Source organism: Nerophis lumbriciformis, linkage group LG23 (assembly GCF_033978685.3).
Source record: "Nerophis lumbriciformis linkage group LG23, RoL_Nlum_v2.1, whole genome shotgun sequence".
Lineage (NCBI taxonomy): Eukaryota > Metazoa > Chordata > Actinopteri > Syngnathiformes > Syngnathidae > Nerophis > Nerophis lumbriciformis.
Window position 1 is genome coordinate 31,336,661 of NC_084570.2, and position 17,500 is coordinate 31,354,160.

At 41.4% G+C, this 17,500-nt stretch overlaps 1 protein-coding gene across 2 annotated transcripts in view; it reads left to right on the forward strand.

Annotated features, from left to right (window-relative positions):
- Positions 1-17,500, forward strand: part of pmela (premelanosome protein a) — a 41,731-nt gene that overhangs the window by 21,971 nt on the left and 2,260 nt on the right. Inside the window, exons 4-12 of one of the 2 annotated variants that reach the window (XM_061984752.1) lie at positions 104-238; positions 1,870-2,031; positions 2,107-2,391; positions 2,551-2,859; positions 2,944-3,441; positions 3,711-3,851; positions 6,000-6,102; positions 12,192-12,397; positions 12,468-12,558. In XM_061984752.1, the coding sequence (XP_061840736.1) occupies positions 104-238; positions 1,870-2,031; positions 2,107-2,391; positions 2,551-2,859; positions 2,944-3,441; positions 3,711-3,851; positions 6,000-6,102; positions 12,192-12,397; positions 12,468-12,558 (1,930 nt within the window). Of the gene's footprint in view, positions 1-103; positions 239-1,869; positions 2,032-2,106; positions 2,392-2,550; positions 3,442-3,710; positions 3,852-5,999; positions 6,103-12,191; positions 12,398-12,467; positions 12,559-17,500 lie in introns of both variants that reach the window. The other variant, XM_061984750.1, reaches the window with a different exon arrangement.

Consider the following 17,500-nt stretch of genomic DNA (forward strand, 5'->3'; position numbering starts at 1 on the left):
TTTGATGTCGAGCAGTTTTCGACGGTGCAGAACTTCACCTCATCAGATCTGGAGCTTTGTTGTCCGACTGTATTTGATAACTAAGCTGCAACTTCATTTCCAGGTAAACATTACCAGGAGGGCCAGTCCGTGTATCCTGACCAAAACACCGAGCAGAGTGCGGTCTTCCCTGACGGCACACCTTTCACCGGCGCCCGGGACAAGAAACCTCACTACGTGTACGTGTGGAAGACGTTGGGTAAGACCGTTTCACTTCCACACCAACAAACATACAGCTGCATGAGTGGGACACAGGAAATGACACGGGCTTAATGAACATGTTTTGAAACTAATGTCAATGTCAGGTTCAACCAACTTGGAAGAACCTTTGCACAAACACTAGGAATTAAGTTTGACACATGCCCGTGCATAATGTTCGATATTCTCAATGAAACATCAACGTTTTGGCGTTGCTTGCTTACGGGTACTTGCTCACGTCATTTATTGAACAGGCGTCAACCTGCAGTCCACACCTATCTCTTATGTGTGACTGTCATCAACTGGTCACACTTATCATTACACCATGTACCAAATAAAATTGCTTCAATGTCGGTAAGCACAACCAGAATTAATACGTACATTAGGCGCACCGCGTTATAAGGCGCACTGTCCATTTTTTGAGAAGATTTGGAGTAGGTTGACGCACAGTACGTCTGACTACGGTAGCCGTAATGCTCCGGCAAGCCATCAAGCGGTGCGGCTTGGTAGCTTACCAAAGTCATACTAAAACATTTTGACAGATTTTAATGTTCTATATCATCAATGAAACATCAAAGTTTTGGTGTTGCTTGCTTACGGGTACTTGCTGGTGTCATTTATTGAACAGGCGTGAACCTGCAATCCACACATATCTCTAATGTGTGACTGCCATCTACTGGTCACACTTATCACTACACCATGTACCAAATAAAATTGCTTCAATGTCGGTAAGCACAACCAGAATTATTACGTACATCAGGCGCACCACGTTATAAGGTGCACCGTCCATTTTTTGAGAAGATTTGAAGTATGTTGAAGCACAGTACGTCTGATTATGGTAGCCATAATGCTCCGACAATCCATCAAGTGGTGCGGCTTGGTAGCTTACCAGAGTCGTACTAAAACATTTAGTCAGATTTTAATGTTCTATATTCCCAATGAAACATCAAAGTTTTGGTGTTGCTTGCTCACAGGTACTTACTGTCTCGCGTCATTTATTGAACAGGCGTCAACCTGCAGTCCACCCCTATGTCTTATGTGTGGCTGCCATTTACTGGTCACACTTATCATTACACCATGTACCAAATAAAATTGCTTCAATGTCGATAAGCACAACCAGAATTATTACGTACATCAGGCGCACCGTGCTATAAGGCGGACTTTCCATTTTTTGAGAAGATTTGAAGTATGTTGAAGCCGTAATGCTCCGACAATCCATCAAGCGGTGCGGCTTCGTAGCTTACCAAAGTCGTACTAAAACATTTTGACAGATTTGAATGTTCTATATTCTCAATGGAACATCAAAGTTTTGGTGTTGCTTGCTTACGGGTACTTGTTCGCGTCATTTATTGAACAGGAGTCAACCTGCAGTCTACACCTATCTCTTATGTGTGACTGCCATCTACTGGTCACACATATCATTACACCATGTACCAAATAAAATGGCTTCCAGAATTGTTCGGTACATAAGGCACGCTGTCCAATTTTGAGCAAATTAAAGGATTTAAAGTGCGCCTTAAGGTCTGAAAAATTTGGTATATATTACTAAAAATATGGAAATGAAGCCGTTATGACGATTGGTGTTTCGTTGTGAGATAGCAACATAATCATATTGCAAATGTTGGACTTCAGGGAAGTACTGGCAGGTGGCAGATGGACCCTCCTCCTCCCTTACCATGGCCACAGACAACGTGGCCCTGGGCTCCTACAGCATGGAGCTGGTCATATACCACTGCCGGGGGAAGAACAAGTTCATCCCGCTGGGCTACGCCTCCACGGTCTTCACCATCACAGGCGAGCATCAGAACAATCCAACAATGATCTGTCCATGTTGGAACTTCTCCCGCTGACTCCTGACTCCATCTGCAGACCAAGTCCCCTTCACCGTGTCCCTCAGCCAGGTCAGTGACATCAACCAGGCCGACTCCAACTTCATCCAGAACCGGGCCATCGCCTTCAGCGTCAGCCTCCACGATCCCAGCCAGTACATGAGCGGTGCCGACGTCAGCTTCAGCTGGGACTTTGGAGACGCCTCCGGGACGCTCATCTCCAGGGAGCGCATGGTCACGCACACCTACCTTTCAGTGGGCACCTTCAAACCCCAGGTGGTCCTGATGGCCAGCATCCCCAATGGCTGCACGGCACCCTCTGCTGGTGAGATGGTGCACACACACACACGCAACCCACATATACAGTAAAGAAAATTTATTTTCATGACATTATTGACATTTATTGCTTCCTAACATTTCCCCACCGTGGCTGAATTGAGTTTATAAAGCTGATTTTTCAAAGTTGTCTTTTACTTCCCTTCAGTGGTTCCTGTTGATGCCTCTGCTGCCTCGCTCGTGGTGGTGACACCTGCACCTGACCCAGCAGCAGATGTTCCTGCTGCTGACGCCGACCCAGCAGCCGCAGCCGCATCAGCAGCAGCAGATGACACAGAAGAAGCAGCAGCAGAAGCAGAAGCTGTTCCTGCCGCTAACACCAACCTAGCAGCAGCAGAAGCAGCAGAAGATGCAGCAGAAGATGCAGCAGCAGATGCAGCAGCAGAAGCAGCAGCAGGTACCACAGAAGATGCAGCAGCAGATGCCACAGAAGATGCAGCAGCAGAAGCAGCAACAGGTACCACAGAAGATGCAGCAGCAGATGCCACAGAAGATGCAGCAGCAGATGCCACAGAAGATGCAGCAGCAGAAGCAGCAGCAGGTAACACAGAAGATGCAGCAGCAGATGCCACCGAAGATGCAGCAGCAGAAGAAGTGGAGGCCACCTCTGTTGCACCTGCAGGAATCGACACAGCCATCGTCCCAGCAGAACAGGATGCAGCTGCCACCGCTGCTCCAGAGGAGACGGATGGCGAGGTTGCCACCGCTGAGGAGACGGCAGAAGACGAAGCAGCAGAAGACGTGCCTGCGATCGCCGCCTCAGCAGCACCTGTGGCCGAGGGAGAGGAAGCCGCGGTCGACGCGGCCGCCGCGGCCGCCGCAGTTCTCCCGGAGGATGTGGACGCTGCAGTCAGCGCCGCTCCAGAAGTTGCTGCTGCAGACGCTGATGATGCTGCAGAGCTGCTCCAACCTGACCCTGAAGCCGATGGTGGAGTTCCTGCAGCCACGGAGAGCACAGCTGGAGAAGAAGCAGCAGCTGATGCCGAGGCTGAAACGCCTGTGACTGATGACAACCTTGAAGATACTGCCGCTCCAGCAGGTGTGTCATATATATATATATATATATATATATAAAAATGTTCAAGTCTAACCTGAGAATTTATTGCCAGGCAGAATTAGTGGAGCCAATAATGAGTTCCCCACGTCCGAACCCTGAAGGCTCTTAGAGTGTCATGTAGTCCAGAACATGAGTAGGAAGACCACAAGACTTGTTTGTTGTGCTTTTGAGTCACTGCTCTGTATTACATATAAACACATCAAAGAGTGCCAGTCTGTAATTTGAGTGTGATGATTGTGTGTGACCATCAGGAGATGAGGAGATGGTTCCTACTGAGGTCCAAGCGGAAGGAGAAGAAGTGGCTCTGGTTGTTGTCAAGAGACAAGCAGACTTGTCAGCTGACTGCATGGTCTACAGATATGGCTCCCTCACCACCTCTGTCAATGTCATCCGTAAGTCCTGTGTCACACTCAGGAGGGCTCTTTGGTCTTTCTCTTCGCTCTTTGTTGTTCCTCACTTCTCCTAACTCTTTGGTGTTCCTCATGGTTCTTTGCTGTTCCTCACTTCTCCTGACTCTTTGGTGTTCCTCACTTCTCCTAACTCTTTGGGGTTCCTCACTTCTCATGGCTCTCTGCTGTTCCTCACTTCTTATGGGTCTTTGCTGTTCCTCACTTCTTATGGCTCTTTGCTGTTCCTCACTTCTTATGGCTCTTTGCTGTTCCTCACTTCTCCTAACTCTTTGGGGTTCCTCACTTCTCATGGCTCTCTGCTGTTCCTCACTTTTTATGGCTCTTTGCTGTTTCTCACTTCTCCTAACTCTTTGGGGTTCCTCACTTCTCATGGCTCTCTGCTGTTCCTCACTTCTCATGGCTCTCTGCTGTTCTTCACTTCTCATGGCTCTCTGCTGTTCCTCACTTCTTATGGCGCTTTGCTGTTCCTCACTTCTTATGGCTCTTTGCTGTTTCTCACTTTTCCTAACTCTTTGCTGTTCCTCACTTCTCCTAACTCTTTGGAGTTCCTCACTTCTCATGGCTCTCTGTTGTTCCTCACTTCTTATGGCTCTTTGATGTTCCTCACTTCTTATGGCTCTTTGCTGTTCCTCACTTCTTATGGCTCTTTGCTGTTCCTCACTTCTCCTAACTCTTTGCTATTCCTCACTACTCCTAACTCTTTGGTGTTCCTCACATCTCATGGCTCTCTGCTGTTCTTCACTTCTCATGGCTCTTTGGTGCTCCTCACTTCTCATGGCTCTTTTGGTGTTCCTCACTTCTCATGGCTCTTTGCTGTTCCTCACTTCTCATGGCTCTTTGCTGTTCCTCACTTCTCCTAATTCTTTGCTGTTCCTCACTTCTCATGGCTCTTTGCTGTTCTTCACTTCCCATGGCTCTTTGCTGTTCCTCACTTCTCATGGCTCTTTGCTGTTCCTTACTTCTCATGGCTCTTTGCTGTTCCTCACTTCTCATGGCTCTTTGCTGTTCCTCACTTCTCACAGTTCTTTGCTGTTCCTCACTTCTCATGGCTCCTGCTTTTCTTCACTTCTCATGGCTCTTTGCTGTTCCTCACTCCTCATAGCTCTACGCTGTTCCTCACTTCTCATGGCTCTTTGCTGTTACCTACTTCTCATGGCTCTTTGCTGTTCCTCACTTCTCATGGCTCTTTGTTGTTCCTCACTTCTCATGGCTCTTGCTGTTTTTCCACTTCTCATGGCTCTTTGCTGTTCCTCACTTCTCATGGCTCTTTGGTCTTCCTCACTTCTCATGGCTCTTTGCTGTTCCTCACTTCTCATGGCTCTTTGCTGTTCCTCACTTCTCATGGCTCTTTGCTGTTCCTCACTTCTTCTAACTATTTGCTGTTCCTCACTTCTCATGGCTCTTTGGTGTCCCTCACTTCTCATTGCTCTTTGCTGTTCCTCACTTCTCCTAACTATTTGCTGTTCCTCACTTCTCATGGCTCTTTGCTGTTCCTCACTTGTAATGGCTCTTTGCTGTTCCCCACTCTTTACGGCTCTATGCTGTTCCTCACTTCTCATGGCTCTTTGCTGTTCCTCGCTTCTCATGGCTCTTTGCTGTTCCTCACTTCTCATGGCTCTTTGCTGTTACTCACTTCTCATGGCTCTTTGCTGTTACTCACTTCTCATGGCTCTTTGCTGTTCTTTACTTTTCATGGCTCTTTGCTGTTCCTCACTTCTCCTAACTATTTGCTGTTCCTCACTTCTCATGGCTCTTTGGTGTTCCTCACTTCTCATGGCTCTTTGCTGTTCCTCACTTCTCCTAACTATTTGGTGTTTCTCACTTGTCATGGCTCTTTGCTGTTCTTCACTTGTAATGGCACTTTGCTGTTCCCCACTCCTTATGGCTCTTTGCTGTTCCTCACTTCTCATGGCTCTTTGCTGTTCCTCACTTCTCATGGCTCTTTGCTGTTCTTCACTTCTCATGGCTCTTTGCTGTTCTTCACTTCTCATGGCTCTTTGGTCTTCCTCACTTATCATGGCTCTTTGGTGTTCGTCACTTCTCATGGCGCTTTGCTGTTCCTCACTTCTCATGGCTCTTTGGTGTTCCTCACTCATCATGGCTCTTTGGTGTTCCTCACTTCTCCTGCAGAGGGCATCGAGAGTGTTGCAATAGTGCAGATGTCCAACGTGGTGTTGATGACCAGTCAGTTGGATCAGAATGCTGTGGACGTCACCATCAGCTGCCAAGGAAGGTGAGCGTGACCGATTGTTGTGTGGCTGGAGTTACTGATTAATGATTATTATTATTAATATATATTATTGTTATTATCATATATTAGTATTAGTATATAATTACTGATTAATGATTGTTACTCTTATTATTAGATGCGTTTATATATATATATATATATATATATATATATATATATATATATATATATATATATATATATATATATATATATATATATATATATATATATATATATATATATATATATATAAAAGACTTCTATGTAAATACAACAACCGAGACTCAGTTTTCCCTCACCCGTACGTGGGTCACCGGGGCCCCCCTCTGGAGCTAGGCCCGGAGTCGGGGCCTGGCTAGGCCCGGAGTGGGGCCTGGCCGGGCCCAGCCCGAAGAGGCAACCTGGGTCCCCCCTCCAATGTGCTCACCACTCATGAGAGGGGCCATAGAGGTCGGGTGCAATGTGAGCTGGGTGGCAGCCGAAGGCAGGGCACTTGGCGGTCCGATCCTCGGCTACATAAGCTAGCTCTTGGGACGTGGAATGTCACCTCGCTGGGAGAGAAGGAGCCTGAGCTAGTGCGCGAGGTGGAGAAGTTCCGGCTGGATATAGTCGGACTCACTTTGACACACAGCAAGGGCTCTGGAACCAGTTCTCTCGAGAGGGGCTGGACTCTCTTCCACACTGGCGTAGCACGCAGTGAGAGGCGACGAACTGGGGTAGCAATTCTTGTTGCCCCCCCCGGCTAAAAGCCTGCACGTTGGAGTTCAACCCGGTGGACGAGAGGGTAGCTTCCCTCCCCCTTTGGGTGGGGAGACTGGTCCTGACTGTTACGCACCAAACAGCAGTTCAGAGTACCCATCCTTTTTGGATACACTCGAGGGAGTACTGGAAAGTGCTCCCCCGGGTGATTCCCTTGTACAAACCCTGTTTCCATATGAGTTGAGAAATTGTGTTAAATGTAAATATAAACGGATTACAATGATTTGCAAATCATTTTCAACCCATATTCAGTTGAATATGCTACAAAGACAACATATTTGATGTTCAAACTGATAAACATTTTTTTTTGCAAATAATCATTAACTTTAGAATTTGATGCCAGCAACACGTGACAAAGAAGTTGGGAAAGGTGGCAATAAATACTGATAAAGTTGAGGAATGCTCATCAAACACTTATTTGGAACATCCCACAGGTGAACAGGCCAATTGGGAACAGGTGGGTGCCATGATTGGGTATAAAAGTAGATTCCATGAAATGCTCAGTCATTCACAAACAAGGATGGGGCGAGGGTCACCCCTTTGTCAACAAATGCGTGAGCAAATTATTGAACAGTTTAAGAAAAACCTTTCTCAACCAGCTATTGCAAGGAATTTAGGGATTTCACCATCTACAGTCCGTAATATCATCAAAGGGTTCAGAGAATCTGGAGAAATCACTGCACGTAAGCAGCTAAGCCCGTGACCTTCGATCCCTCAGGCTGTACTGCATCAACAAGCGACATCAGTGTGTAAAGGATATCACCACATGGGCTCAGGAACACTTCAGAAACCCACTGTCAGTAACTACAGTTGGTCGCTACATCTGTAAGTGCAAGTTAAAACTCTCCTATGCAAGGCGAAAACCGTTTATCAACAACACCCAGAAACGTTGTCGGCTTCGCTGAGCCTGAGCTCATCTAAGATGGACTGATACAAAGTGGAAAAGTGTTCTGTGGTCTGACGAGTCCACATTTCAAATTGTTTTTGGAAACTGTGGACGTCGTGCCCTCCGGACCAAAGAGGAAAAGAACCATCCGGATTGTTATAGGCGCAAAGTTGAAAAGCCAGAATCTGTGATGGTATGGGGGTGTATTAGTGCCCAAGACATGGGTAACTTACACATCTGTGAAGGCGCCATTAATGCTGAAAGGAACATATGTTGCCATCCAAGCAACGTTGCCATGGACGCCCCTGCTTATTTCAGCAAGACAATGCCAAGCCACGTGTTACATCAACGTGGCTTCATAGTAAAAGAGTGCGGGTACTAGACTGGCCTGCCTGTAGTCCAGACCTGTCTCCCATTGAAAATGTGTGGCGCATTATGAAGCCTAAAATACCACAACGGAGACCCCCGGACTGTTGAACAACTTAAGCTGTACATCAAGCAAGAATGGGAAAGAATTCCACCTGAGAAGCTTAACAAATGTGTCTCCTCAGTTCCCAAACGTTTACTGAGTGTTGTTAAAAGGAAAGGCCATGTAACACAGTGGTGAACATGCCCTTTCCCAACTACTTTGGCACGTGTTGCAGCCATGAAATTCTAAGTTTATTATTATTTGCAAAAAATAAATAAAGTTTATGAGTTTGATCATCAAATATCTTGTCTTTGTAGTGCATTCAATTGAATATGGGTTGAAAAGGATTTGCAAATCATTTTATTCCGTTCATGTTTACGTGTAACACAATTTCCCAACTCATATGGAAACAGGGTTTGTAGTACTGGGGGACTTCAACGCTCATGTTGGCAATGACAGTGAAACCTGGAGAGGCCTGATTGGAAAGAATGGCCACCCGGATCTGAACCCGAGTGGTGTTTTGCTATTGGACTTTTGTGCTCGTCACAGATTGTCCATAATGAACACCATGTTCAAACATAAGGGTGTCCATATGTGCACTTGGCAGCAGGACACCCTAGGCCGCAGTTCCATGATCGACTTTGTAGTTGTGTCATCAGATTTGCGGCCTCATGTTTTGGACAATCGGGTGAAGAGAGGGGCGGAGCTTTCTACCGACCACCACCTGGTGGTGAGTTGGCTGCGATGGTGGGGGTCTGCTGGGAACGTCTAGCAGAGTCTCCTGTCAGAGAGAGTTTCAATTCCCACCTCCGGAAGAACATTGAACATGTCACGAGGGAGGGGCTGGACATTGAGGGACCATGTTCCGCACCTCTATTGTCGAGGCGGCTGATTGGAGCTGTGCCCGCAAGGTAGTTGGTGCCTGTCGTGGCGGTAATCCTAGAATCGGTGAGGGATGCCGTCAAGCTGAAGAAAGAGTCCTATCGGGTTCTTTTGGCTCATAGGACTCCGGAGGCAGCGGACAGGTACCGACAGGCCAAGCGGTGTGCGGCTTCAGCGGTCACGGAGGTAAAAACTCAGACATGGGAGGAGTTCAGGGAAGCAATGGAAAATGACTTCCGGACGGCTTTGAAGCAATTCTGGACCACCATCCGCCGCCTCAGGAAGGGGAAGCAGTGCACTGTCGAAGACCTCCTTAATCCCACTAACACGTCTTCCTATGAGGAAGCAGTTCCTGGGGAGGTGCTGGAGCCTATTATATTATTATTATATATAAAGAATAGTCTTGTTCACGAGTGAGGGAAGAGTGGATCGTGAGATCGACAGGTGGATCGGTGCGGCGTCTTCAGTAATGCGGACGCTGTATCGATCCGTTGTGGTGAAGAAGGAGCTGAGCCGGAAGGCAAAGCTCTCAATTTACCGGTCGATCTACGTTCCCATCCTCACCTATGGTCATGAGCTTTGGGTTATGACCGAAAGGACAAGATCACGGGTACAAGCGGCCGAAATGAGTTTCCTCCGCCGGGTGGCGGGGCTCTCCCTTAGAGATAGGGTGAGAAGCTCTGTCATCCGGGGGGAGCTCAAAGTAAAGCCGCTGCTCCTCCACATCGAGAGGAGCCAGATGAGGTGGTTCGGGCATCTGGTCAGGATGCCACCCGAGCGCCTCCCTAAGGAGGTGTTTATGGCATGTCCGACCGGTAGGAGGCCACGAGGAAGACCCAGGACACGTTGGGAAGACTATGTCTCCCGGCTGGCCTGGGAACGCCTCGGGATCCCCCGGGAGGAGCTGGACGAAGTGGCTGGGGAGAGGGAAGTCTGGGCTTCCCTGCTTAGGCTGCTGCCCCCGCGACCCGACCTCGGATAAGCGGAAGAAGATGGATGGATGGATGGATAAAGAATAGAATAGAATGCCTTTTATTGTCACTATACACATGTACAATGAGATTAAAAGCAACTCCAGTATCAGTGCGACAGTCTACAAATATGCAAAACATAGGAAAGAAACTAAATATTATACTACCGTATTTTTCGGACTATAAGTCGCAGTTTTTTTCATAGTTTGGCCGGGGGTGCGACTTATACTCAGGAGCGACTTATGTGTGAAATTATTAACACATTACCGTAAAATATCAAATAATATTATTTATCTCATTCACGTAAGAGACTAGACGTATAAGATTTCATGGGATTTAGCGATTAGGAGTGACAGATTGTTTGGTAAACGTATAGCATGTTCTATATGTTATAGTTATTTGAATGACTCTTACCATAATATGTTATGTTAACATACCAGGCACGTTCTCAGTTGGTTATTTATACGTCATATAACGTACACTTATTCAGCCTGTTGCTCACTATTCTTTATTTATTTTAAATTGCCTTTCAAATGTCTATTCTTGGTGTTGGGTTTTATCAAATAAATGTCCCCAAAAAATGCGACTTATACTCCAGTGCGACTTATATATGTTTTTTTCCTTCTTTATTATGCATTTTTGGCCGGTGCGACTTATACTCCGGAGCGACTTATACTCTGAAAAATACGGTATATACATATATACAGAAGCATTCAGACTGTGGGTGGAAAGTAAAAATTGCACACAGAGAGGTGCTAAACTATAAAATCAGTGCCGAGGAGAGTTCACCGTGGTTATGGCTTTGTATGTTATGTATATGTATATATAATAAAACGTATATTATTATATATTTAGTGATTAATACATGGGATATTATTTCCCCTGATGAAGCAAAACACGAATAAATAATATTAGAAACATCCTTCATACGATACAGAGCAGTTCTAAAAACACACTTTATTTCAAATATTATCACATTCCAGAACATTGTTTTATATTTACAGCCATGTTGGTTGTGTTGGATGAAAATGATGACGCTTCATTCCTGTCTTTATTATGAAATCTTGTTTTTGACACTGAGTTCATGTAACTGAATTTTTGTTGCTCAAATTTTGTCACCTACATTTTTTCACATCAAATTATGCTTTCAATGTCATAGAAAGACAATCAGTGTTCTCATGTTCAGTGTATAAAAATTCAGTGTAAAAAAAAATTCAGTGTATAAAAAATCTGAGTAAAAAAAATTCAGTGTATAAAAAATCAGTGTAAAAAAATTCAGTGAATAAAAAAACAGTGTAAAAAAATTCAGTGAAAAAAATCCAATGTATAAAAAATCAGTGTAAAAAAATTCAGTGTAAACAAAAATCAGTGTATAAAAAATGTGTGTATAAAAATTCAGTGTATAAAAAATCAGTGTCAAAAAATCAGTGTCAAAAAAATCAGTGTATAAAAAAATCAGTGTAAAAAAATTCAGTGAATAAAAATTCAGTGTAAAAAAAAATACAGATTGAAAAAAAATTTAATGTATAAAAAATCAGTGTAAAAAATGTCAGTGTAAAAGAAATGCTGTGTATAAAAATTCAGTGTATAAAAAAATCAGTGTAAAAAAATTCAGTGAATAAAAATTCAGTGTAAAAAAAAATACAGATTGAAAAAAAATTTAATGTATAAAAAATCAGTGTAAAAAATGTCAGTGTAAAAGAAATGCTGTGTATAAAAATTCAGTGTAAAAAAAATTCAGTGTAAAAAAATTCAGTGTATAAAAAGTCAGTGTAAAAAAAATTAAGTTAAAAAAAAATTACTGTTTGATAATTTGGTGTAAAAAAATCAGTGTAAAAAAATTCAGTGTATAAAAATTCAGTTAAAAAAAATCAGTGTATGACAATTTGGTGTAAAAAAATCAGTGTAAACAAAATTCAGTGTAAAAAATTCAGTTCATAAGAAATATTGTATAAAAAATTCAGTGTAAAAAAATTCAGAGTATAAAAATCAGTGTAAAAAAATTACGTTGTTGGGGAATCCGACTGTTTTAGTGCCTATAATTTAGTGTACAGAACAAAGTTTCACTTTAGAGAGACGTGAAAGAGAATTCTGGTCAGTGAGTGAATCTGAGTGCCAATCAAAAGGCGGCCTTTGCAAAGTCATCATGTTTGTTGCTTGCATTTTCTCATCCTCCCCTCAGTTTACCCAGCGAGGTCTGCACGGTGGTTTCTGACGCCGACTGCGTCACACCCGTGGAGAGCGTGTGCAGCGTGGCCGCGCCCTCTCCCGACTGTCGCCTGGTCCTGCGCCAGTTCTTCAACGACTCCGGCCTTTTCTGCCTCAACGTGTCCTTGACCAACGACGTCAGTCTGGCCATGGCGAGCGCTCGGGTCAGCGTGGCAGTCGGTGGGTGAACCCGAGGTCCGTCCAACGCTCCTTCACCCGGTCTTATTCCTGTCCTTTCCTTCCGCCGCAGCCTCTGCCGGCTCCCCAGCGGGAACTGCTGCTACGGTTCTGGGTGTGATGGTTCTGGCCTGCATGGTTTGCTGCATTGCTTTGATGTACAGGTGAGCATGGGCGTGGAAGTGGGTTTCGGGGGGGGGGGGGGTTGGGGTTGTGAAGTTGCAATATTTTTTGTTTGCCATATAAAAAAAAAGTTATAGCAAATTAATATATTTGTGAAAATTCGATAAGAAGCTTGTAAGTGATTAAGAATGTCTAAGACTGCCTATACCCTAAAACACTTCACTCAACACAGACGTCATAACAACATCAAAGTCCAAGCGTTCACACCAACTTTTTGGAACAATGGAAGAAATTAATGCATCTATTTGTGGCAGCATGTCCAACGTTCACTTTTACAGCTCATCGCACATAACTGTGGTGCGTTCAAGGACCCCGGATTAAAAGGGAGAAACAGGTGTCACTGGTTTTCAAAGACCGGGGAGACTTAACTCCCAGGAGATGCACTAATATTAATATAATCAAGATAATGATGATGTTTTATTATGATCTGTATATTTATCAGCTAATCTCAAAATTTACAATGTAAAGGGTGGGTGTCAAACTTAAGGCCTGGAAATAATATTTGTCAATAAAGTACTTTATCTGTCTCCATTTTGACAGAAAAAAATACAAGTGCTGCATACAGTTCCATACCTTTGAAACATGTATCTAAAATAATAGTGCAGCAAATAATATATATTCTTTACAAAAAAAAAAAATCTGCTTGACTTATGATTCCAAAGCGAGTGTAAATATGACAAGAGATTTTACAGTCAATACAGTCGCCAGAATTTTACAGTAAGAAAAAAGTGGTAGCATTTTCCATTCACTATAACATTTATGGTAAAACTTTGGCAACTGAGCCATTGTTTTATCCCCCGGAAAATCTGTTTTTTTTAACAGTGTATGAAACAACATGTACAATAATCAGATACTTAGTTAATTGTGTACCAATATCATTAGGCCTTATACATTTAAACGTATATATTATTAATGTCAATATAAAATGTCAGCCATAACTGCGATGAAAAGCAGTTTGACACTCCTGGTCTAAAGTAATGTAATGTAAGTAAATATTCATAATCATATTTAAGTGAATAAGGATTACTTCAAAATCATATTCTGGCAACTTTATATTCAATTTGTAGGCACTTTTTTGTAAAAAAAAAAAAATGACATCTTTTTTTTTAAACACAAATAGATTATTGGGGGTGGTTGTCCAGATATGTTCACAATATCCTAATCCCATCTTGAAAAAGTGTTGTTTACATTTATGTTCCATAAAGCATATGTGATGAAGATTTTTTGAGTGCATGTAAACATCCCGAGTGTGTGTATGAGGCTGCCATGTTGGCTTGGGGGTGTGTATGTATGTATGTATGTATGTATGTATGTATATGTATGTATATATGTGTGTATGAGGCTGTCATGTTGGGTTGGGGGTGGGATGGGACCCTTCAGGAGTCTGCTGGGGGCCAGAATTTGCTGCTATGACCCTGCAGGCAAGTCTTGGCAAAGCCAAAATGTGACAAATGAGAAAGGAGATTTTGTATGTATATATATATATATATATATATATATATATATATATATATATATATATATATATATATATATACAAAATCTATACAAATAATATATACAAAAGATATATATATATATATATATACAAAAGATATATATATAAATATATATATATATATATATATATATATATATATATATATATATATATATATATATATATATATATATATATATATATATATATATATATATATTATATATATATATATATATATATATATCAGTGACGTGCGGTCACTAGAGGCAGGTGAGGCCCCGCCTCACCTGCCATCATGGAAAGAAAAAAAATGTAAAAAGAAAAAAAAATAATTAAATTGTTATATGTATCCAGTGATTATACTATAAAGTTATTTTCCATTTAACTTCACCAGTTTTAGGTTATTTTTATTCAAAATCGCTGAATTTTCACATTTGCCGTTCAAATACTGAGAAGAGACGGTGCGGTGAACAGCAGCCAGTCGAGGCACGTCACTCAGTGCCTCAACATGGATTGCGGACTCGGTTAACTGCTGGTCTGCTGTACAGTGAGACCGTATTGCTATATGAATTATATTATACATTTCCATAGTTTAGTTAGCTGAGGTATATAATGTACAGTGTATTTTGTCAACAACTGTATGTGTGTAAAGTATTTCTTGTGCTGAGCGATCATAAAACTGCTGCGAAGACGCACTGGCTGAGGCTCGCGTAACCCCGCCTCCTGGTGCTGGTTAAGGCACCTTTGCCGCAGACTGCACCCCCCGACGAGAGCGCCACACCAACCAAAGCCCACACCCAAACCCTCCACGTGCAAGACCGAATCCACCCAAAAAAAGTCACTTAACAAGAAGCCAAAAAGTGCAAAAACAACATTGCTCGCGCCGGAGGAGCCGTGAACGACTGCAAGGACACAACATTAGGTACACCTGCAGACTGCAGCACGGATTTCATATTTCATTCATTCACAACTCCTCCATCAAGAACACCACTGTTCCCGCACTTATAAGTAAAGGTAAGACCATAATAACGTTTTTTTTATTAAATGTGCTTTTTTGTGTGCTACAGTTTGTATGTGTAAAGTTAAAGTTAAGTTAAAGCAGGGGCGTCACTAGCTTTTAAGGACAGGGGGGGCTTTGCCCCCAGGAGATGCACAGGATGCGAGCGAATGTTACGCACGAGCACAAAACTTCACAAACGGCTAACAAAGACTTAGAAATTATTCATTGTTATTATTATTTTTTTTTTTAAATGCATGGGACGAAATGAAATGCTCCCGGGACGATGGCTTTTAACCATATATTTTCTTTTTTTTTTTATGTATTTATTCATTTTACATTTTATATTAAATATCTTGGTTTTTCCTCCCTCTGAAAATCATATTAAATGTTTAACAAGCCATCCTATAATAATAAAAACAGCTATTAATGTAACAATACAATAAAACAAATATATTTAATGATGTTTTTTTCATTATTTTAACAATAGGCAATATTACTTTATATAGATTCTACAAGAAACACAAAACTTAAAAAATAAATGATTTACAATTGCACACACAAGGTTTTGTGCAGCTTCACTCATTGTAAAGGAAGATAATGTGCTTCGTACACCTGCAGGACCGCAAGCAAGGTCGCAGAGAAAATGCGGGCTGGAATTTGAGTGATGTGGGCATTTTCTATATGAACAAGTGGAATGGATTGGATACCGACGCACGAAAGGGGCTCTCTACCTTACGCTACGAAGTGAGGGGAAACTGAGTGAATAATAACAGGTTATATGATTATTTATTTAAACTCATATTTGGGCCACTTTATAATGAATATGTCGGCATTTATTTGTAAAAAAAAAACAAAAAAACACTAAATTATTTAGGGGGGCTTAAGAATATTTTAGGGGGTTTGAGCCCCCCTAAAATAGGCCTAACAACGCCAATGAGTTAAAGTACCAATGATTGTCACACACACTAGGTGTGGTGAAATTTGTCCTCTGCATTTGACCCATCCCCTTGATCACCCCCTGGAATGTGAGGGGAGCAGTGGGCAGCAGCGGCGCCGCGCCCGGGAATAATTGTTGGTGATTTAACCCCCAATTCCAACCCTTGATGCTGAGTGCCAAGCAGGGAAGAATGCTTGTATGAGCTTTTAAACATAACCCGTTAACTGCTGCCAATCAAATGGTGAATAAGATACTCTTTAGGGTTCATATGTTTGTAAATCTGACTGTGATGAAGTCAGTGCCTCACCAGTCATGAACCTCGCCACACGTCACTGATACTACTTCATCTCTACAGGCCTGTAGAGATGAATTAGTCTTGTGATTTTTTTCCCACACATACATATATTGCGCTCTACCACAATATCGAGCACTATTTTTTGGATAATCTAATTAAGACATATATATATATATATATATATATATATATATATATATATATATATATATATATATATATATATATATATATATATATATATATATATATATATATATATATATATATATACATATATATATATATATATATATATATATGTCTTAATTAGATTATCTAATTAAGACATATATACATATATATATATATATATATATATATATATATATATATATATATATATATATATATATATACATATATATATATATATATATATATATGTCTTAATTAGATTATCCAAAAAATAGTGCTCGATATTGTGGTAGAGCGCAATATATGTATGTGTGGGAAAAAAATCACAAGACTAATTCATCTCTACAGGCCTGTAGAGATGAAGTAGTCTTGTGATTTTTTTTTCCCACACATACATACACATATATACATACATACACATATATATATATATATATATATATATATATATATATATATATATATATATATATATATATATATATATATACATATATATATATATATATATATATATACATATATATATATATATATATATATATATATATTAGGGGTGTGGGAAAAAATCGATTCGAATTCGAATCGCGATTCTCACGTTGTGCGATTCAGAATCGATTCTCATTTTAAAAAAAATTTATTGTTTTATTTTATTTATTTATTTTGTAATTGTTTTTAATTAAAAAAAAAAAAAATTAATTAATAAATCCAACAAAACAATACACAGCAATACCATAACAATGCAATCCAATTCCAAAACCAAACCTGACCCAGCAACATTCAGAACTGCAATAAACAGAGCAATTGAGAGGAGACACAAACACGACATAGAACAAACCAAAAGTAGTGAAACAAAAATGAATATTATCAACAACAGTATCAACATTAGTTACAATTTCAACATAGCATTGATTAAAAATCCCTCATTGACATTATCATTAGACATTTATAAAAATAAAAATAAAAAGAACACTAGTGTCACAGTGGCTTACACTTGCATCGCATCTCATAAGCTTGACAACACACTGTGT